General features: G+C 45.4%; 1 protein-coding gene across 1 annotated transcript; it reads left to right on the top strand.

The window, feature by feature from the left end:
- The first annotated feature begins 415 nt into the window (after nucleotides 1–415).
- Nucleotides 416–16,690, top strand: LOC131200896 (fetuin-B-like). The gene is made up of 7 exons (XM_058188279.1): nucleotides 416–673; nucleotides 1,668–1,778; nucleotides 3,813–3,900; nucleotides 10,248–10,414; nucleotides 11,306–11,419; nucleotides 14,686–14,775; nucleotides 16,407–16,690. The coding sequence occupies exons 1-7, from the start codon at nucleotides 467–469 to the stop codon at nucleotides 16,557–16,559; spliced, it is 930 nt and encodes a 309-aa protein (XP_058044262.1). The 5' UTR covers nucleotides 416–466; the 3' UTR covers nucleotides 16,560–16,690.
- Nucleotides 16,691–18,509: the final 1,819 nt, after the last annotated feature.

The raw sequence follows: 18,509 nt of genomic DNA, 5'->3' as shown, positions 1-18,509 counted from the left end.
TTGCTCCCATATAACACCTATCCTGCGCAGCCTGCACTGGCTGCCGGTAGCCTTCCGGGTGCAATTCAAGGTGCTGGTCATCACCTTTAAAGCGCTCCATGGCTTAGGACTGGGCTATTTATGAGACCGCCTTCTGCCACCGATAGCCTCCCATCGACCTGTGCACTCCCATCGACCTGTGCCCTCCCACTTTTCCAAGGAAAGAATGAAGGGTTCTTCCTGCAGTGAAACTGGTTTGAATCCAGTAATATGACCGCAGATGAAAATTCCCCTGCCAAGATATACTCACTGAGTCACAGGATGAAGGTGTGGTCCACCATATCTTTATAGTAGAAGAACAAATATTAGCTATTGATTAATATTGAAGTATATATATAGAGAGAGATGGACAAGTCTCTTTTAGAACCTGGCTCTTCTCAGCATAGTTCCAGTTTCTGATTTCTCCGATTCTGCACAAATTTCCAAAATGGTTCTTCTTATTTCATTCTTAATTGGGATACAGATAGTTCATACATTGGCTGCCTCGACGGCTCCTTCCTTTGTTTACCCGTCATGCAATTCTTTGGTGGTAAAGGATGCTGCAGAAGTGGCCCTCAACAAAGTCAATTCCAATCGGAAACAAGGCTATGTTCTTGGCCTCCAGCGTATTTTTGATGTCCATGAACTACCCCAGGTAAGATGATGATGATGATAATAATAACAACAACAACAACAACAGAGTTGGAAGGGACCTTGGAGGTCTTCTAGTCCAACCCCCTGCCCAGGCAGGAAACCCTACACCATTTCAGACAAATGGTTATCCAACATTTTCTTTAAAATTTCCAGTGTTGGAGCATTCACAACTTCTGCAGGCAAGTTTTTCCACTGATTAATTGTTCTAACTGTCAGGAAATTTCTCCTCAGTTCTAAGTTGCTTCTCTCCTTGATTAGTTTCCACCCATTGCTTATTGTTCTACCCTCAGGTGCTTTGGAGAATAATTTGACTCCCTCTTCTTTGTGGCAACCCCTGAGACATTGGAACACTGCTATCATGTCTCCCCTAGTACTTCTTTTCATTAAATTAGACATAGCCAATTCCTGCAACCGTTCTTCGTATGTTTTAGCCTCCAGTCCCCTAATCCTCTTTGTTGCTCTTCTCTGCACTCTTTCTAGAGTCTCAACATCTTTTTTAGATTGTGGCGACCAAAACTGAATGCAGTATTCCAAGTGTGGCCTTACCAAGGCATTATAAAGTGGTATTAACACTTCATGTGATCTTGATTCTATCCCTCTGTTTATGCAGCCCAGAACTGTGTTGGCTTTTTTGGCAGCTGCTGCACACTGCTGGCTCCTATTTAAATGGTTGTCCATTAGGACTCCAAGATCCCTCTCACAGTTACTACTATTGAACAAGGTACCAAATATCCGGTACCTGTGCATTTTGAAAGGAAAAACTCAGCAGAAGATCTCCACCTTCTGCTGAGTTTTTCCTTTCCTTCCATTCAACACCAGCTATTCTGCTGTCAAATTATGGAAGCAAGAGAGATCAGAAGAAGGATGGATAGAGAACGGGGAGGGAGGGAGGGAGGGAGGAAAAGGGAGGAAAGAAGACAGGACAGGACATTGTGCTTAAGGTGACTGACATTCTGATTCGCCTTTTCAGGGAGTTTTTCTTTGTCTGTCCATAGAAAAATGGTAATTCTCTTTTCTACCTCACCTTGGACGTGTTAGAAACCGAATGCCCTATCCAGAGTGGGAAAAAGTGGAAAGAATGCAAGTTTAGAAGTGAACAGGGAACAGTAAGTAATCGGTATATTATTTTACTTAATATATTAATTTACTTAAAGAACTACCGACGGGGTTTGGAAGGAAGTCGAATCTGGATTTTGAACCGGTTTACAAAAGAGGCGGAAGGAGTCACTCTACTCACTTGCCCTGTTGCAACAAATCTCTCTCTTCAGAATATCCCTCACCACTTCTCCCATCTTGCCACCGGTTCCTTGGCATGTCTGTGTTTGAGGATAATTCCCTGCACTGAAGTGCTATTTCAGTTCAGTGGCATTGTAGAAAATATGACTTCGGTCACAGAGTTGTTAATGCCTGGAATGCACTACCTGACTCCGTTGTCTCTTCCCAAAATCCCCAAAGCTCTAACCAAAAATTATCTACTGTTCACCTCACCCCATTCCTAAGAGGTCTGTAAGGGGTGTGCATAAGAGCACCAGCATGCCTACCGTTCCTGTCCTAGTGTTCTCTTTGGTTGTATCCAATTCGTATGGTTATTTCATGCTTATACTTATATATATTGTTGTGTTTGACAAATAAATAAATAAAAATTGTACTCATGAAACATAGCATTGGAAGTGAGGGAGACGAATGGAATCCAACTTCCGCTCACTATAGGAACTCAAGGGAAAGCCTTTCTGACTGAGGGCTCTCAGAGCACCTGGTGGTAAGGGACTGCGAGATCTCATAATTTATCTTGCCTGTCCTGCTGTCCCCCTGGCTCTTACACATGGGGAGGTTCCCTGAATAATCAATCTGAATCTCCCTCTTGCAACGTAAACTGGTGTTTTGGTCCGCCAGCAGCCTGCGGAACTGGCAATGGATTCAGACAGTGATGAGGCTGAGGAAGAACATGGGCCAGTCCTGGAGGCTGGGGAAGGTCTGGATGAGGGCTCTGTGTCGGAGGCAGAGGTGGGGCCAAGGCCATCAGGGAGTGATGTGCAGACTCCGGAGACTCCAGAGTCTAACAGTAGTGAGGCAGAGGAACAGGAGGTGTCCGTTCCTAATGCATGCATGAGAAGAGCTGCCAGAAGACAAGAGCAGCTCAAGCAAAGAGGACGACTCGGGAGTATGGCCAAGAGATGATTGGCCCCCTCCCACAAGCTTAAAAGACCAGCAACAGAGTTTGGACTCTTTGCTGGAAAACAACGTTGATAGCTTTGTCTTGCTGCATTTGTTTCTTATCGGCGTCTTCTGAACTTTTGCCAAGAAAGGCCTTTGGCAGTTTGCCTAATTAGACCAAGGCTGGTGATAAGACTGAGGAATGTGTTGGGAAGAATTTGCTTTGATTTAGTTTGGACTACGCTGAGAATGAGTTAATTCTCAGCTGTTCTACTAAAGTTTGTTTGTTTTTAATCTGACTGAGTTTCCTACTACCTACTTGGGTCTGGGTCACAACAACTGGTTCTTCCATGTCTGCACCCTGAAAGGAAAGGAAGCCATTCCCGCCTATCTTCTAAGTCAGTGATGGCTAACCTTTTCTGGACCGAGTGCCCAAAGTGTGTGCGCACGCTGGAACCCCCCAAAATGCAATTTGCATGTGGCCCCCGCGCATGTGCCCCCGCATGTGCCCCCGCATGTGCCCAACCCCCTGTGCATGCGTCCCATCCCCACATAAACATGCAGCTTTCCCCACGCACCACACCCCTACACATGCACACGTGGCCCCTGCACATGTGCCCCAACCCCCCCCATGCATGCACCCATGGGCCCCCAGCACTCATCTCACCCCCCACGCATGCACAGCAGAGACCCGAAGACCAGCTGGCCGGCAGGAGATGCACACATATGTGCAGCAGAGCTGAACTGGGGCAACGGCTCGTATGCCATCAGAGAGGGTGCTGCATGCCACCTCTAGCACGCGTGCCATAGTGTCGCCATCGCAGTTCTAAGCAATCACATTTTTGGTATTGAAGGTGGCCCTTCCCCCTCCCCCCTCAGTCCATTATCAAACAAAATATTCGCATCTCCTTCAAGGTCTGTTTCAGATGTTTTCACCATTGGGAAAATAACTGGATGGCTTTAACACGAACTTTCTCTTGCTCCAGGTCTATGGCCAATGCAAAGCAGTAATTCAGTACAACGGGAAGTCAAAGAGATCGTTCGTTTACAGACATGGCTGCGTTTTACGCCCTTGTATGTATCTTCCATGTTTGCATGCATTAACAAGCAATATCGATCCGAGCACGTATATCTCCCAATCACGGTTTTACTGATTTCCCTACAGAAATCAAATAGATGCAAAAGCTCCAAAATTGTATTTGAGAAATGAGGAGAAATTGCTACTTTCTATATATCCTTGTTGCTTAGTTAGATTAAAAAACAGTTACTACAGGTAGTCCTCGACTTACTACAGTTCATTTATTCAAAGTTACAACAGCACTGAAAAGAGTGACTTATGATCATTTTTCAGAGTCGCGACTTTTGCAGCATTCCCATGGTCATGTGGTCAGAATTCAGGTGCTTGGGAACTGGTTCATACTTATGGCTGTGTGATTCCCTTTTGCGACCTTCTGACAAGCAAAGTCAACGGGGAAGACAGATTCACTTAACAACCCTGTTACTAATTAACTAACTAACTAACCAGGTTACTGACTTATCAACTTCAGTGAGTCACTTAACAATTGTGGCAAGAAAGGTCGTAAAATAGGACAAAATTCACTTAACCTGTAGTTTGTGCCTGAGCCTATTCTGCAAAACAGCCCACTTGATTCAGTAATGAAAACGTTGGCAGGCAATTAGTGGATGGTTCAGGCTTTACCAACATGGGTGACTGTGCCAGCTAGAGCAGGGGTCACCAATCTTTCGGACCTCAGGGACCACTAAATTCATAATTTTAAATCCTGCGGACCACTAATATGATCTACCTAATGACCGGCTGTGTGGGCGTGGCTAGATGAGCATGTGACTGGGTGGGTGTGGCCAACTCGATGTCACTCACATCGAGGGGCGCCTAGACAGACTCTACTGCCCCCCCCCCCGGCTACTCCTCGCTTCCCTGCCCGAGCTCCTTAGGGCCCCAAAAGGAAGCAGTTGTTGGAGCTAAACAGCCACCACGAGAAAGAGTTGGCAAAACAGTTCAGTTCAAATTGGATCTGACTGAGAAGGAGGCTCAGTAGAAGCACCTCACTGAGGACTACGAGCATAGGCTTTCCAAGCAGAGGGAAGACCTGTGGGAGTGCAAGGCCAGGTATCAACACCTGGAGGCTCAGAGGGCTGAGATGGTCAGCCAGTTCTAGGCCATGAGGTAGTTGTTAAGTTCGGGAAGTAACGAGGCTGGAGACCAGGGTAGTGACAACAGCTCTTTAATATATGGTGAACCCAGCAACCAGGCTGGGGAAAAACCTCTCCTTATATACAGTCTAAACGGCGGCTTCAACCAATCAGCAACGTGCTTGTTTCCCGCCAAAATATTTAAAGATACATTACACTCCTTCCCTCCCAGAAAACACTTTACCCCTATTTACATGATATTTACATATTATTTTTCAACGTAATCACGCAAATAGACTGGGCGTCTCCTGACTCTTTCGGACCTGCGCAGTTCATTCCCTGGGAGTGGGTTGAGCTGACCGGAGGGGCTGTTTGCTCCTCTCAGCTCCTCCTCTAGGCCATCCGGCCCTGGATTATTTGCAGAGTCGTCCCTGCTGTTTTCTATTGGAACCTGTTGGCGTCGCTGGACCTCCGGGAACTCAGATAAGTCCTGCGATTTTCCCGGGTTTGAGTCAGCTGTGGATTCAAACATTGTATAGTCAGGGCCTGTTTCGTCTAGTTCGGATTGGTCTGCTATGCGTCAGTATTTGGTCTATGTGGCGCCTCCATACTCGGCCGTCTTTTAACTCCACCAAGTATGATTTTGGACCTGTTGTGTTTAGGATTTGTCCTGCTACCCAGATTGGGCCTTCACCATAGTTGTGTGCCCACACTCGGTCGCCTATTTCCATCCCTCTTGTTTTTTCAAGTCCCCCCTTGTAACCCTCCGGTGTATAGTTTGGATTTAAACGGTCTAGGGGGCACCTGAGCTTTCGGCCCATTAATAATTCTGCTGGGCTTCTGCCGGTTGTGACACAGGGGGTCCTATGTTGGACGGCCAGGAAAACATCGATTTTTGTTTGCCAGTCGCCTGGCTTGATTCTGGACAATGCCTTTTTTGCGCTTCGGACGAAACGCTCTGCAAGGCCATTCGTCGCAGGGTGGAAAGGCGCCGAGAGGGCATGTCGGATGCCCTCTTCTGCCAAGTACTCCTCAAACTGGGTTGCCGTGAATTGCGGGCCGTTGTCGGAAACTAGTGTGTCGGGCAACCCATGGGTTACAAATAGGTGCCGCAAGACTGAGATCACGGCCTCGGCTGTCATGGATCTCATGAGAATGATTTCCAGCCATTTGGAGTAGGCATCGACTACTACCAGGAAGGTTTGGCCGTGGAAGGGGCCGGCAAAATCAATGTGGATTCTCGACCAGGGCCCTTGGGGTCTCTCCCATTCCCGAACTGGGGCTGTTGGGGGTAGCGGTCTGGACTCTTGGCAGGCCTGGCATTTCCCTACCCTTTCAGCAATTTCCGAGTCCATTAAGGGCCACCACACATAGCTTCTCGCTAGACCCTTCATCCTTACGATCCCTGGGTGACCCTCGTGGAGGAGATCCAACACCCTTTTCCTCAATTTCTCTGGGATCACCACTCGATCCCCCATAGCAGGCACCCCTTGAGCCGACAGTTCCCACGCTTTTTACAAACTCTTTAAAACGCTCGCCCGGCGCAGCGGGCCACCCTCTTTGTACCCAACCAAGTACAGTTCTCAAAATAATGTCCCGGTATGACGCCCGAGCCACCTCCTTCGATGTGACTGGGCCAGAGTCCAGAGAGTCAATTAACAGTATGGGCGTCCCCGGAGTGGGGTCCTCGATCGCCCCTGGTAGTGGGCATCTGCTTAATGCGTCCGCATGCCCCAACTCTTTTCCTGGTCGATGCCGCAGTTTGTAGGAGTAGGCGGCCAAAAAGATAGTCCATCGGGTCAATCGGGGCGAAAGTGCCACAGGCGTTGGGCGGTCGCCAGCCAGTAACCCTAACAGTGGTCTATGGTCTGTAACAATTTCAAAGTCTCTACCAAAAACGTATTCGTGAAACTTTTTTACCCCTGACACTATAGCTAGAGCTTCCTTATCTAACTGACTATAGTTCCTCTCTGTCGAGGACATCGTTCTGGAGTAGAAGGCTATTGGGGCTTCTGTGCCATTTGGGAGCCTGTGGCTGAGCACAGCCCCCACTCCGTAAGGGGAAGCATCGCAAACTAATACCAATGGCATTTTGCTATGATACTGAATCAGTAAGCTATCGCTCGAGAGTAGGTTTTTTACTGCTTCGAAAGCCCTAGCTTCCGACTTTCCCCAAGACCAAGCAGTATTCTTTCCCAGTAACTTATGTAGCGGCTCGGCAACGGTTGCCTTATTTTTCAAAAAGACCGCGTAAAAGTTCACTAGACCCAGGAATGCCTGTAGCTCTGTTTTGTTTTTGGGCGCTGGAGCCTTTCTTATTGCCTTGACCTTGCTCTCAGTGGGGTGGATTCCCTCCTTGTCTATTCTGTAGCCCAAGAACTCTACGGATTCTACCCCTATTTGGCATTTGTTCACTTTAACCTTTAGACCGGCTGACCGGAAAATGCCCAGAACTTTTCTCAAACGTTCCCCCAATTCTTCTAAATTTTCGGCTGATACTAATACATCATCGAAATAGGGGACTACCCCCGGGAGCCCTTGCAGAAGTTGCTCCATTAAATTTTGAAATAGACCAGGAGCCACACTCACCCCAAACTGTAACTGGGTACACTTGAAAGCACCTCTGTGAGTCACAATTGTCTGGGCTTCGGCTGTGTCGGCGTCTACGGGTAGTTGTTGATAGGCTTGGGCCAAATCTAATTTGGCAAAAACGTGCCCTTGCCCCAGCGAGTGCAGCAAGTGTTGCACCACGGGGACCGGGTAAGCGCTTTTTTGCAAGGCTTTGTTTAACGTTGCCTTGTAATCAGCGCAGATTCTAACTGACCCATCTGGTTTCACTGGGGTGACGATTGGCGTCTCCCACTTTGCATGATCGACTGGCACCAGTATCCCCTGACTGATGAGCTTGTCTATCTCCCTATCAATCTTGGGTTTAAGGGCAAAAGGGACCCTCCTTGCTTTTAACCGTATGGGGGCTACCTGGGGGTCTAGATTGAAAGAAATGGGGGTCCCCTTGTACTTGCCCAGGCAGTCCTTGAACACATCTTCGAATTCGTCCATGAGTGCGTCTTTTAGGTTAACGTCACTTCTGTAGATGCCAGTCACTCCCATGCCCAATGCACGGAACCAGTCTAGTCCCAACAAACTTGGCAGGGTCCCTTCGACTATCGTGATGGGCAGGGTCTTCTTGTGTGGTCCGTACTCGACGCGGACGGAGGTGGTCCCTCGAACAGGGATGCGATTCCCTTGGTAGTCGTGAACTCTCAGCTGCTGTGTTTGCAGTTTGCGTTTGGCGATTTTCGGCAAAGCTTTCGCAAAAGTGTCCCAGGACATGATTGTGATCGCTGACCCTGTGTCCACTTCTAGTCGGCACGGCACTCCTTCGATTTTCGGTTTCGTGAAGATTTTCTTCTCGACGCGGGTTGCTGCACGGCCTATTATCACGGTCGTTCGATTGGAATTCGCGCCCTTTTTGTTTTGACCAATCGCGGGTCGCCTTGCCGATCCCGCGCTCTGATTGGTTGGTTTGAATTTTCGGCGGGAAGGTTGGGGTGCTCGACAGACTTGAGCCAGGTGCCCCTTCTTCTCGCACCGCCGACATGTAGCGTCCTTGAACTTGCATCGTTGACGCTGGTGTTGCCCTCCGCAACTTCCGCATTCATCCCGGTCTTCTTTGCCCCTTCTCTCGGTGAGGCAAACTCCTTCCTCATCCTCGCCGTCTGATTCGGTCTGGATTTCTTCGTTGTGGACCGGGGTTGATTTCGCGCTCGCCGTTGGCGTGAGTGGCTTCTGTAAGGTTTCCGCCGCTTGGGTGGACATCTCATGAGCTCTGGCTTCGTCCAGAGCGTTTGCCAGCATTAGATTGCTTTTTGATAGCAGCCGCCTCCGCAAACGAATGTCTCTGACCCCACGGATGAGTTGCTCTAACAGCTCCTCATCCAAGTCTCGATACCCACAGTCCTTGGAGGCTTTTCTCAGGTCGGCCATGTAATCGCTGATGGATTCGCCCTCTTGCTGTCTGCGCTCTCCAAATTCAAAACGCTGTACATATTTGGACGGTGTTGGCACGAAATGGTTCTTCAATAGATTTTGCAGAGTTTGCCATGATACCGATTGTACCGGCGTTGGCTCTGCCAGGGCTTCCGCGATGTCGATGACCTCGGGACCGCAGTGGCTCAGGAAATACACCCTTTTGCGGTTGTCTGGAACTCCTTGCAGTTCGTTTGCCTCGAGGAAGCTCTCGAAACAGGTCATGTACGTTCCCCATTTCTCCCTGGATGGGTCAAACAGTGCGGGCGGAGTGTAGCTGGCCATCGCTGCATTTTCTGCCCTGAATTTGCTGGGTTCGGTTCTTTCGCGTGTTCAGCTCGTTCCTGGTGCTCTTAGCCTCGAGATCCCACCTTCGTCGCCAGTGTTAAGTTCGGGAAGTAACGAGGCTGGAGACCAGGGTAGTGACAACAGCTCTTTAATATATGGTGAACCCAGCAACCAGGCTGGGGAAAAACCTCTCCTTATATACAGTCTAAACGGCGGCTTCAACCAATCAGCAACGTGCTTGTTTCTCGCCAAAATATTTAAAGATACATTACAGTAGTCCCACTGGAACTCGGTACCTCCGGCTCTTCACCACCAGCGGCGCTCCCCTCCAGCCTTCACCCAAAGCCCCACACCAGGAGTCTGAAGCAGACCTTTGGATCTATTCCCTCTCACTTCGCTGGTTCCCTGCTGTTGACTGTTGTGTGTCAGGTTGCTAAACAACAATGATCCTCACTAGATACAGGTTTGAGAGAGATGGCTTATTTTCAGGCTGATCCAAGGTTTCTGTATTTTGCTTCGTTTAAATGTACAAGCTCAAAGTCAAATGTACTGTCTCACCATTTTAAATAATACTTCTTTGCTTTATCGAATTATAGATGCCAACTTTTTGGAGATATATATAACAGTTATGGGAAAAATACATTTACTCACATATTTGATGGCTCTCCACGCATGTAAATCAGGAAGTGACCCTATTGGTTGAGATCATGCATTTTAATTATAGGAATGGTATTATACACGATTGATGTCAGTAGTATTTTAATTTTAAGTTACATAACAGATAACTGGATTTTATCATAGATTTTATCTGTTATGTATTATTTTATTCTTGAATTTTTAATTGTATATTTACTGAGTGTTTTTTTATTTGTTCTGGCCTATGGCTGTAATAAACTGAAACTGTAACTGTATTGTCTCACCATTTTAAATAATACTTCTTTGCTTTTCTCAAGTTTCTAGTTCTGTTATTACACGTCTTTGCCCTGACTGCCCACGACCCGGAAATCCTTCTGAAGACAATTTTCAGAAGATAGCAAGAAAGACCCTGGCGAAATTCAATGCTGAAAGTGGCCGCAATCGTTATTTTGGCCTTGTCATTGTCACCAAAGGAAAGTTACAGGTAAAGTTGAAGTGGAGTATTTTTGAGCAAAAACTTGATCCCGTAGCTTTGATTTGTATGGGAATTGCTACATGTCAAATGTAGAATTATTAAAAATGATAATAGAAATAATCCCAGTGGTGGGATTCAAATTTTTTTACTACCGGTTCTGTGGGCGTGGCTTGATGGGTGTGGCTAGGGGGTGTGACAGGCAGCACTCAGCCTCCTGCACCCCCCCTGAGAGCAAAAATGGGCTGGAGGGGGTGCACTGCACACACACCCCGCACCCCATTTTGGGCCTAAGAAGGCCCCCTGAAGCCTCCTTGGAGCGAAAATGGGCCATGGGAGGAGGCACACCATCTCCCCACCCCGTGACCCATTTTGGGCCTGGGAGACCTCCCTGCACTCACCTGGGAGCCAAAATCGGGCACATGGGGACTCCTGGAAGGGGCGGGGCAGGAAGGGGTGGGGCCAGCCAGCAATTTAACTACCGGTTTGCCCAAACTGGTCCGAACCGGCTGAATCTCACCACTGCAGAAGAGGATAATTTATGTCTATGTTATTCCCAAAGAAAGTGCATAGACAGGTTCACAAAAGTCTGCAGGAATCTGATGCAAAGATTATTTTAATTTTTATCTGCCAGAGAGCTTCTCGGGGGCATCCATTTTCCCATATGCATGGGCCTCTGATCTTTGGACAATGTTCCATTCAATTTGATTACTAAATATTAATATTCTTTTATTAGTAAGGACACTTAACAATGTCCTACCAATTCTCCAGGACATAGTGCTGAGAATTATGTGAACTATTCTGGAGGGCATCAGGCTGATAAAGATTGGCATGGCACCTAAATTATGAGGGCACTTCCTGCCGAGAATGTGACCCGCTCTAACAGTTTATGACTTTCTACAGTGGGTTGATGGTCCTTCCTACTACGTAGAGTACACCATCCAGGAGACTACCTGTCGCAAAAGTTCACCTATGTCTGACATCAATCAATGCCCTCTCGTCCCAACTGAAGCTGCAGTAAGTATTCACAATCTTGCATAAAACCTAGCTCATGTCTTCTGAAGAATCAAATTTTTCACTGCTCCTATAGTGTTCTTTATTCATCAATGCCTGCCAGACTCAATGGCTGCATTTATAGAACATTTAAATTTGACAGAAATGAGATTGGACAGTCTGTGGGAACACCGAAATTATCTTCATTTGCTGTATAAATCAAGCCACCCCATTATGTCATGCTATAAGGTTATTAGTTTGGCTATTGTATTCTGGAAGGCTGAATGCTTATTTTCTTTTCTCGTATAAACAAGAGGTAAATTTATTACACAAGCAATACATCCCTAATATATTAAGTGCACTCTATGCAAATTCATATGCCTATTAATATTCTATTATATTAATAAGTGACATACTATTTACAGTACTCAATAAGGTTGCAAATTTCCCTTTTTCCATTGTGTTCTTAACCACCCACCTTCCTTAGCAGGTAACACAGCTCGCTCGCTTTCTCTCTCTCTCTCTCTGTCTGTCTGTCTCTCTCTTTCTCTCTCGCTCTGTCTCTCTGTCTCTCTCTGTGTCTTTCTCTCTTTCTCTCCATCTCTGTCTCTCTCTCTCTGTCTCTCTCTCTTTCTTTCTTTCTCTCTCTCTCCCTCCCTCCCTCCCTCTCTCCCTGCCTCTCTCTCCCAATATTCATCTTCTGTACCTTCATCATTTCTCTTTTTCTCTCTCTGCACAACAGTTGTAGAGCTCTTATGCTCTTAAAAGTCCCAAGGGACGCAAAAGGATAAGAAAGGAAAACTCACACAAAAGCTCATTAGTTTGGACATAAATTCTTAAGTGAACACAGGAGTTGGGTTTTGCTTGCCTGTTTAGCATTCTATTTATTTATTTTTATTTTATTTGTCAAGCATGTATAAGGTAACAGATATAAGTATAAACATGATTATGAATACAGAAAATGGGTACGAATAAATGGGGTACAGTAGGACAGGGATGGTAGACAAGTTGGTGCTCTTATGTATGCCCCTTACAGACCTTTTAGGAATGGGGTGAGGTCAAAAGTAGACAGCCTAAGGTTAAAGTTTTGAGGGTTTGGGGAAGAAACCACAGAGTCAGGTAGCGCATTCCAGGCATTGACTACTCTATTCCTGAAGTTGTATTTTCTGCAATTGAGTTTGGAGCAGTTTACCTTAAGTTTGTATCTATTGTGTACTCTTGTATTGTTGCGCTTGAACAAAGCCATCTTTATAAATCAAGAACAACTGGGAGACAGATGCTAATATCAGCTATAATAAATAGATCTAGAAACAAATAGGAGTCATAAGTAATAACCAATGGTGGTTGACTGAGGGAGAGGCGAAAGTCCACCACTTACTATTTTACTTTTATTTCATTGCTGCAGATTTTGATTTTACGGTTTTCAAAGTTTTATACTTACATTTTCATTCTGTTTTAAGCCGCCAGATTTTCTCAGGTCTCTGAGATGGGCAGAATATAAATTTAATAAATAAATGAATGCATAGTAATCACCCCACCTCAAAGCAGCAGAAAAGGTTAATATGTAAATCTACTTCCAGAACAACGCTTTTATCATTCAACCTGAGGACATAATCTAAAACAGGGGTAGTCAACCTGGTCCCTACCGCCCACCAGTGGGCGTTCCAGATTTCATGGTGGGCGGTAGGGGTTTTGTCCGATATTGAAGCACTTTCCTTTTTTTTTTAATGTAATTGATTTTTAAAAAAAAATTCATAGCATTATTTAAAAACATTTTCATTAGGTTTTCATAAAATTCCCTGTGACAATTTAAATTTCTGAAAATATACTATTTGTATCGCCCGTACATAAGTTTAGTTCGCGTTACGTAAGTGAAACTAAATAGCGCTATAGTGCGACCACAAATAAAAGAGCCTCGTCCCAGAATAGCTCGCGCATCTCCCCCCACATCAACTCCATTAACCAAAACAAGATGTAGCAACACAGCCAACCAATCAGCTTGCAGCAGCTAGGCCAGCATTTCAAAAAATTCCATTAACCAATCAAAATGTAGCAACATAGCCAACCAATCAGCTTGCAACAGCTAGGCCAGCATTTCAAAAAACACCCCCCCACCAATATTTATAGAGAAACAGCAATTATAACCACACTTTACTCACATAAGAACAAAGCCCAAAATTCCAGCCTGAAGATGACGAGTGAGACCTTGTCGAAACGTTGCCTAAATACTCTCAACCTTACACGGGAAAAGACCCGAAAATGTCAAGACCTACATACATATATGTATTTTCATAGGTTTTCACGGGTATAGGTATGTAGGTCTTGGCATATTCGGGTCTTTTCCCATGTAAGGTTGAGGGTATCTTGGCGACGTTTCGACGAGGTCTCACTCATCATCTTCAGGCTGGTGCCTTCGGCTTCATGCCTGTGTGAGCAAACCTTTGTGCCCGTGTGAGCAAACAAAAAAAACCTTTGCTCACACGGGCATGAAACCAAAAGCACCAGCCTGAAGATGATGAGTGAGACCTCATCGAAACGTCGCCAAGATACCCTCAACCTTACATGGAAAAGACCCGAAAATGTCAAGACCTACATACATATATGTATTTTCATAGGTTTTCACGGGTATAGGTATGTAGGTCTTGGCATATTCGGGTATTTTCCCATGTAAGGTTGAGGGTATCTTGGCGACGTTCGACGAGGTCTCACTCATCATCTCCAGGCTGGTCCCTTCGGCTCCATGCCTGTGTGAGCAAACCTTTGTGCCCGTGTGAGCAAACAAAAAAAACCTTTGCTCACACGGGCATGAAACCAAAAGCACCAGCCTGAAGATGATGAGTGAGACCTCATCGAAACGTCGCCAAGATACCCTCAACCTTACATGGGAAAAGACCCGAATATGCCAAGACATACATACATACATACATACATACATACATACATACATACATATCTAGACATACATATACATATACATACACATATACATACAGATCACTGAACCTAAGCCACGTACAGGCTCCGAGCCGTCTTGGTCACCAAACAGTCCCCATTGGCTGATCTTCTTACCATGTCTATTCCAATTCATGAACTCTCACACACTGAGAAGAAGCCATCATTTTTAGGAGGAGAATTGTCATGCCAACCACAGGGGGAAATGGAGAATTCCCTTTGATACAGGACGTGTAAACAACCACATCTACTGCTATCCAACTGCATACCAGTATTTCAAATCTTGGCAGATTAAATTTCTTGGTTGTTGTTGATGAAAACTTTCTCTTTTGCTCTAGGAGAGAGGCCAATGCAAAGCCTCTGTGATTAACCAAGGGATGCAATCTCAGGAAATTGTTGAAGTAAAATGCAATTTATTCCCATGTCCGGTAAGTTCCTCAGATAGCTATGATCTGCAGAAAATATTCACTCCTGGGTGGTTGAGCATAGTTTACATTTTAAAACACATTGACCGGGTTTCCTCCAACAAACCAACAGATTTTTTCAGTCAAATAGTAACTCATTAAATCATTGGTTAAGATGTGGTTTGATTAATGAGGCAGACAAAGTTGTGCTGAATAAGTTTGTTGTGAGTTAGGAATAGAATAGAATAGAATAGAATAGAATAGAATAGAATAGAATAGAATAGAATAGAATAGAATAGAATAGAATAGACTTCTTTATTGGCCAAGTGTAATTGGACACACAAGGAATTTGTCTTTGGCGCATATGCTCTAAGTGTACATAAAAAGAAAAGATACATTTTTTAAGAATCATAAGGTACAACACTTAATGATAATCATAGACTACAAGTAAGTAATCAAATCATTCTAAAAAATAATCACTATAAATCGTAAGGATACAGCAACAAGTTACAGTCATACAGTCATAAGTGGGAGGAGATGGGTGATAGGAATGATGAGAAGATTAATAGAAATATGAATGCAGATAAATAGTTTGATTTATTTGTTTAGCAGAGTGATAGCATTCGGGGGGGAAACTTTATTATATTACAATTTTAGATTCTGTCTAAAGCCCCTGGAGTGAGGCAGCTTATAACTCTTAAAATACAGTAATGAAATGACATAAATTGAACAACATCCCCCCCCCCCACAATTAAATAGGTAGAGAAAGATATTCAGAGATAATTGTAATGTTATATGGGAAAGACCTTGGGAGATGGCGCAAAGAGATGCTTCTTAAAGAACAGATAGCCAGCAGCTGCATAATGGATGGAGAAAGAGGTTTAGAAGGAACCCTCCCTAGTTTCTTGAGCTGTAAAATATATTTTAGAGATTTGGGAGATATGTATTTTCAGATTAGCACATTTACCGTATTTTTCGGTATATAAAATACAGTAAATATTCGGTAAATATTCGGAGTATAAGACCTACCTTTTTTCCCCAAAAAAGAGGGTGAAAATCAAGGCGCGTCTTAAACTCCAAATGTAGACCCATCCAGCTTCTCAAACGGAGGTTTCAGAGGCTGAAAAAAGCATCAGAAACGAAGCTTCAAAAAAGAAGCTTCAGAAAAGAAGCCCCCAAACAGAGCTTCAGAGGCTTTCTTTCTGAAGCTGTTTCGGAGGCTTTCAGAGGCTGGAAAAAAAGGCAGGCACAGAGCTTACAACCAATGAATGTTGCTAAAATTCTCTGAGAACAGCTGATTGGGGGTATTGCGGAAAGCCGATCCACCTGCCAATCAGATTTTTTCTTCTTTTCCTCCCCAAAAACTAAGGTGTGTCTTATACTCCAAAAAATATGGTATCTTAATGTAGCCTTAGAGCAAAGTAGAATTAGCTCATCTGGACGTTTTTACTTTCCATCCACCTGGTAAGACTGACAATAACTAAGATCCTACCTATGAGGAAGTACAGTTGGAAAGGCCTACCCTTGTTGCATCCGGAGAGCAGAAGTTATGATGACCAGCTACCTTGAACATTTCATGAAATAAGTAAGCATAACCTATAATCCAGTTATGGTCAACCGCCTAAGCCACTTTTCTGTATCTTTTGTTTTATTAGAAACCCCAGGCTCCTTCCTCATTCAGGGAAATCGTGCAAACCATCCCCCCTTTCCCCAAAGGGTTTTCAAGATCATCTAAATGCCCAGGGGATGTTGCAATAGATGTCCAAGGCCTTCAACTACCCTCCCCACCAAAGGATAAAACTTCTTGAACAAAGAGTTCGGAAGCTTAATTCAGAGGAAACCTCTCCCTCCCTCCCTCCCTCCCTCCTTGCATCAGAAATCACAAAGAACAGCAACTGCTTTTCTGCTCAAGAAAATATTAAAAATATTCAATAAAAGAAACTATCTTTGCAGTGGTTATTTCAGAAAACACAGGTTTTTCTTTTTTTCATTTTCACTTTTGAAGCAGAGGTACAGCCTGTTGTGACCCAGGCCCAAGTAGGTAGTAATAAACTTAGTCTGTGGAAAAGACAAACTTTATTCAAACAGCTGAGAATTACTTCATTCCCAGCGTCAACTCAAAGTAAAAGAAATGCCTCCCAACACAAATTCCTCCATTATCTCACAAACGTTGGTCCAATTAGGCAAACTGCCAAAGGCCCTTCCTGGCAAACGTCCAGAAGCCACAAAAATAAAAATGTACATGAAGCAGAGTACGAAGCAAAAGACGCAGCTACAACGTTGTTTTCCGGCAAGCTGAAACACCGGTATTGGTCTGTTTTAAGCCTTATGGGAGGGGCCAGTCATCTCTTGGCCCTACTCCCGAGTCATCCTCTCTATTTGAGATGCTCTGCTTGAGCTGCCCTCCCTCTTTCCTTCCTCCCTTCCCTCCCTCCCTCCCTTCCTCCCTTCCTCCCTCCTTTCCCTCCCTCCCGTCTCTCCCTCCCTCCCCTCTCTCCCCTTCTCTCCCTTCTCTCCCTCCCGCCCTTCCTTCCTCCCTCCCTCCTCCTTCTTCCCTCCTTCCTTCCTCCCTCCTTCCTCCCTCTCTTCTTCCTCCCTTCCTCCTCCCTCCCTTCTTCCCTCCCTCCTTCTCTCCCTTCCTCCCTTCTTCCTCCCTTCCTTCCTCCTCCTTCTTCCCTCCTCCTTCCTCCCTCCTTCCTCCCTCCTGTCTCTCCGTCTCTCCTCCCTCTCCCTCCTCCCTCTCTCCCTTCTCTCCCTTCTCCTTCCTTCCTCCTCCCTCCCTCCTCCCTCCTCCTCTTCCTCCCTCCTTCCTTCCTTCCTCCCTCCTTCCTTCCTCCCTCCCTCCTCCCTTCCTTCCTCCTCCTTCCTGTCTTCCCTCCTTCCTTCCTCCTCCTCCCTCCTCCCTCCCTTACTTCCTTCCTCCTCCCTCCTCCTCCTTCCTCTCTCCTCCTCCTCCCTCCCTCCTCCCTTCCCTTCCTTCCCTCCGTTCTCTCCCTCCCTCCCTTCCTTCCTCCCTCCCTTCCTCCCTCCCTCCCCTCCTTTCTCTACCTCCCTCCCCTCCCTTCTCTCCCTCCCTTCCTTCCTTCCTCCCTCCCTCTTTCCCTCCCTCCCTCCCTCCCAGCAACTACTTTTCTGCTCAAGGAAATATAAAAAGCATTCAATAAAAGAAACCATGTAGCATGACAGTCTTCGTAGTGATTATTTCAAAAATCATATTTGTTCATTTTTTCCATTTATTCTTTTGAAACAAACACACAGCCTATGCATCCTATGAGAAGGTCAGGCATTTCTCAAGCTGTAAGGAGAAAGAAGGAAGGAAGGAAGGAAGGAAGACACAAAACTTAATTTTCACTATGTAAGCTTAATCATAACACTTCTAGTTTAAAGGGAAGGATTCAGTCATCGCTTGATTTAATCAGCTCTTTTTCCAGGTTAATAAGAACGCTAAAAAAAAGGACCCGCCATGATAGGCCAAGCACTTACAAGAGGCAGCAAGAAGTTTGTTCTCTCATAATTGCAAGTTTCTATAAATGTAGCCTTACTGTAACATATCTGACTTTTGGAGGGAACTTTTGGAGGGAAAATACTCGTTAATGATTGGCTGGTGCCTCAGCCAGAATAGTATATAAGGAGAGCTTTTCCTGGAGTTCTTTTGTGGGTTCACACCATACAATAAAGAACTGTTGTTACAAATGACCTGTCTCCTGCCTCCTCAATCCGCTTGGTTCGCCAGTTGCGTCCCTTCCTTGACTGGGATG

Source organism: Ahaetulla prasina, chromosome 6 (genome assembly GCF_028640845.1).
Source record: "Ahaetulla prasina isolate Xishuangbanna chromosome 6, ASM2864084v1, whole genome shotgun sequence".
NCBI lineage: Eukaryota > Metazoa > Chordata > Lepidosauria > Squamata > Colubridae > Ahaetulla > Ahaetulla prasina.
The sequence above is the reverse complement of the archived record's forward strand: the minus strand, read 5'-3'. Positions and strand labels throughout refer to the sequence as shown.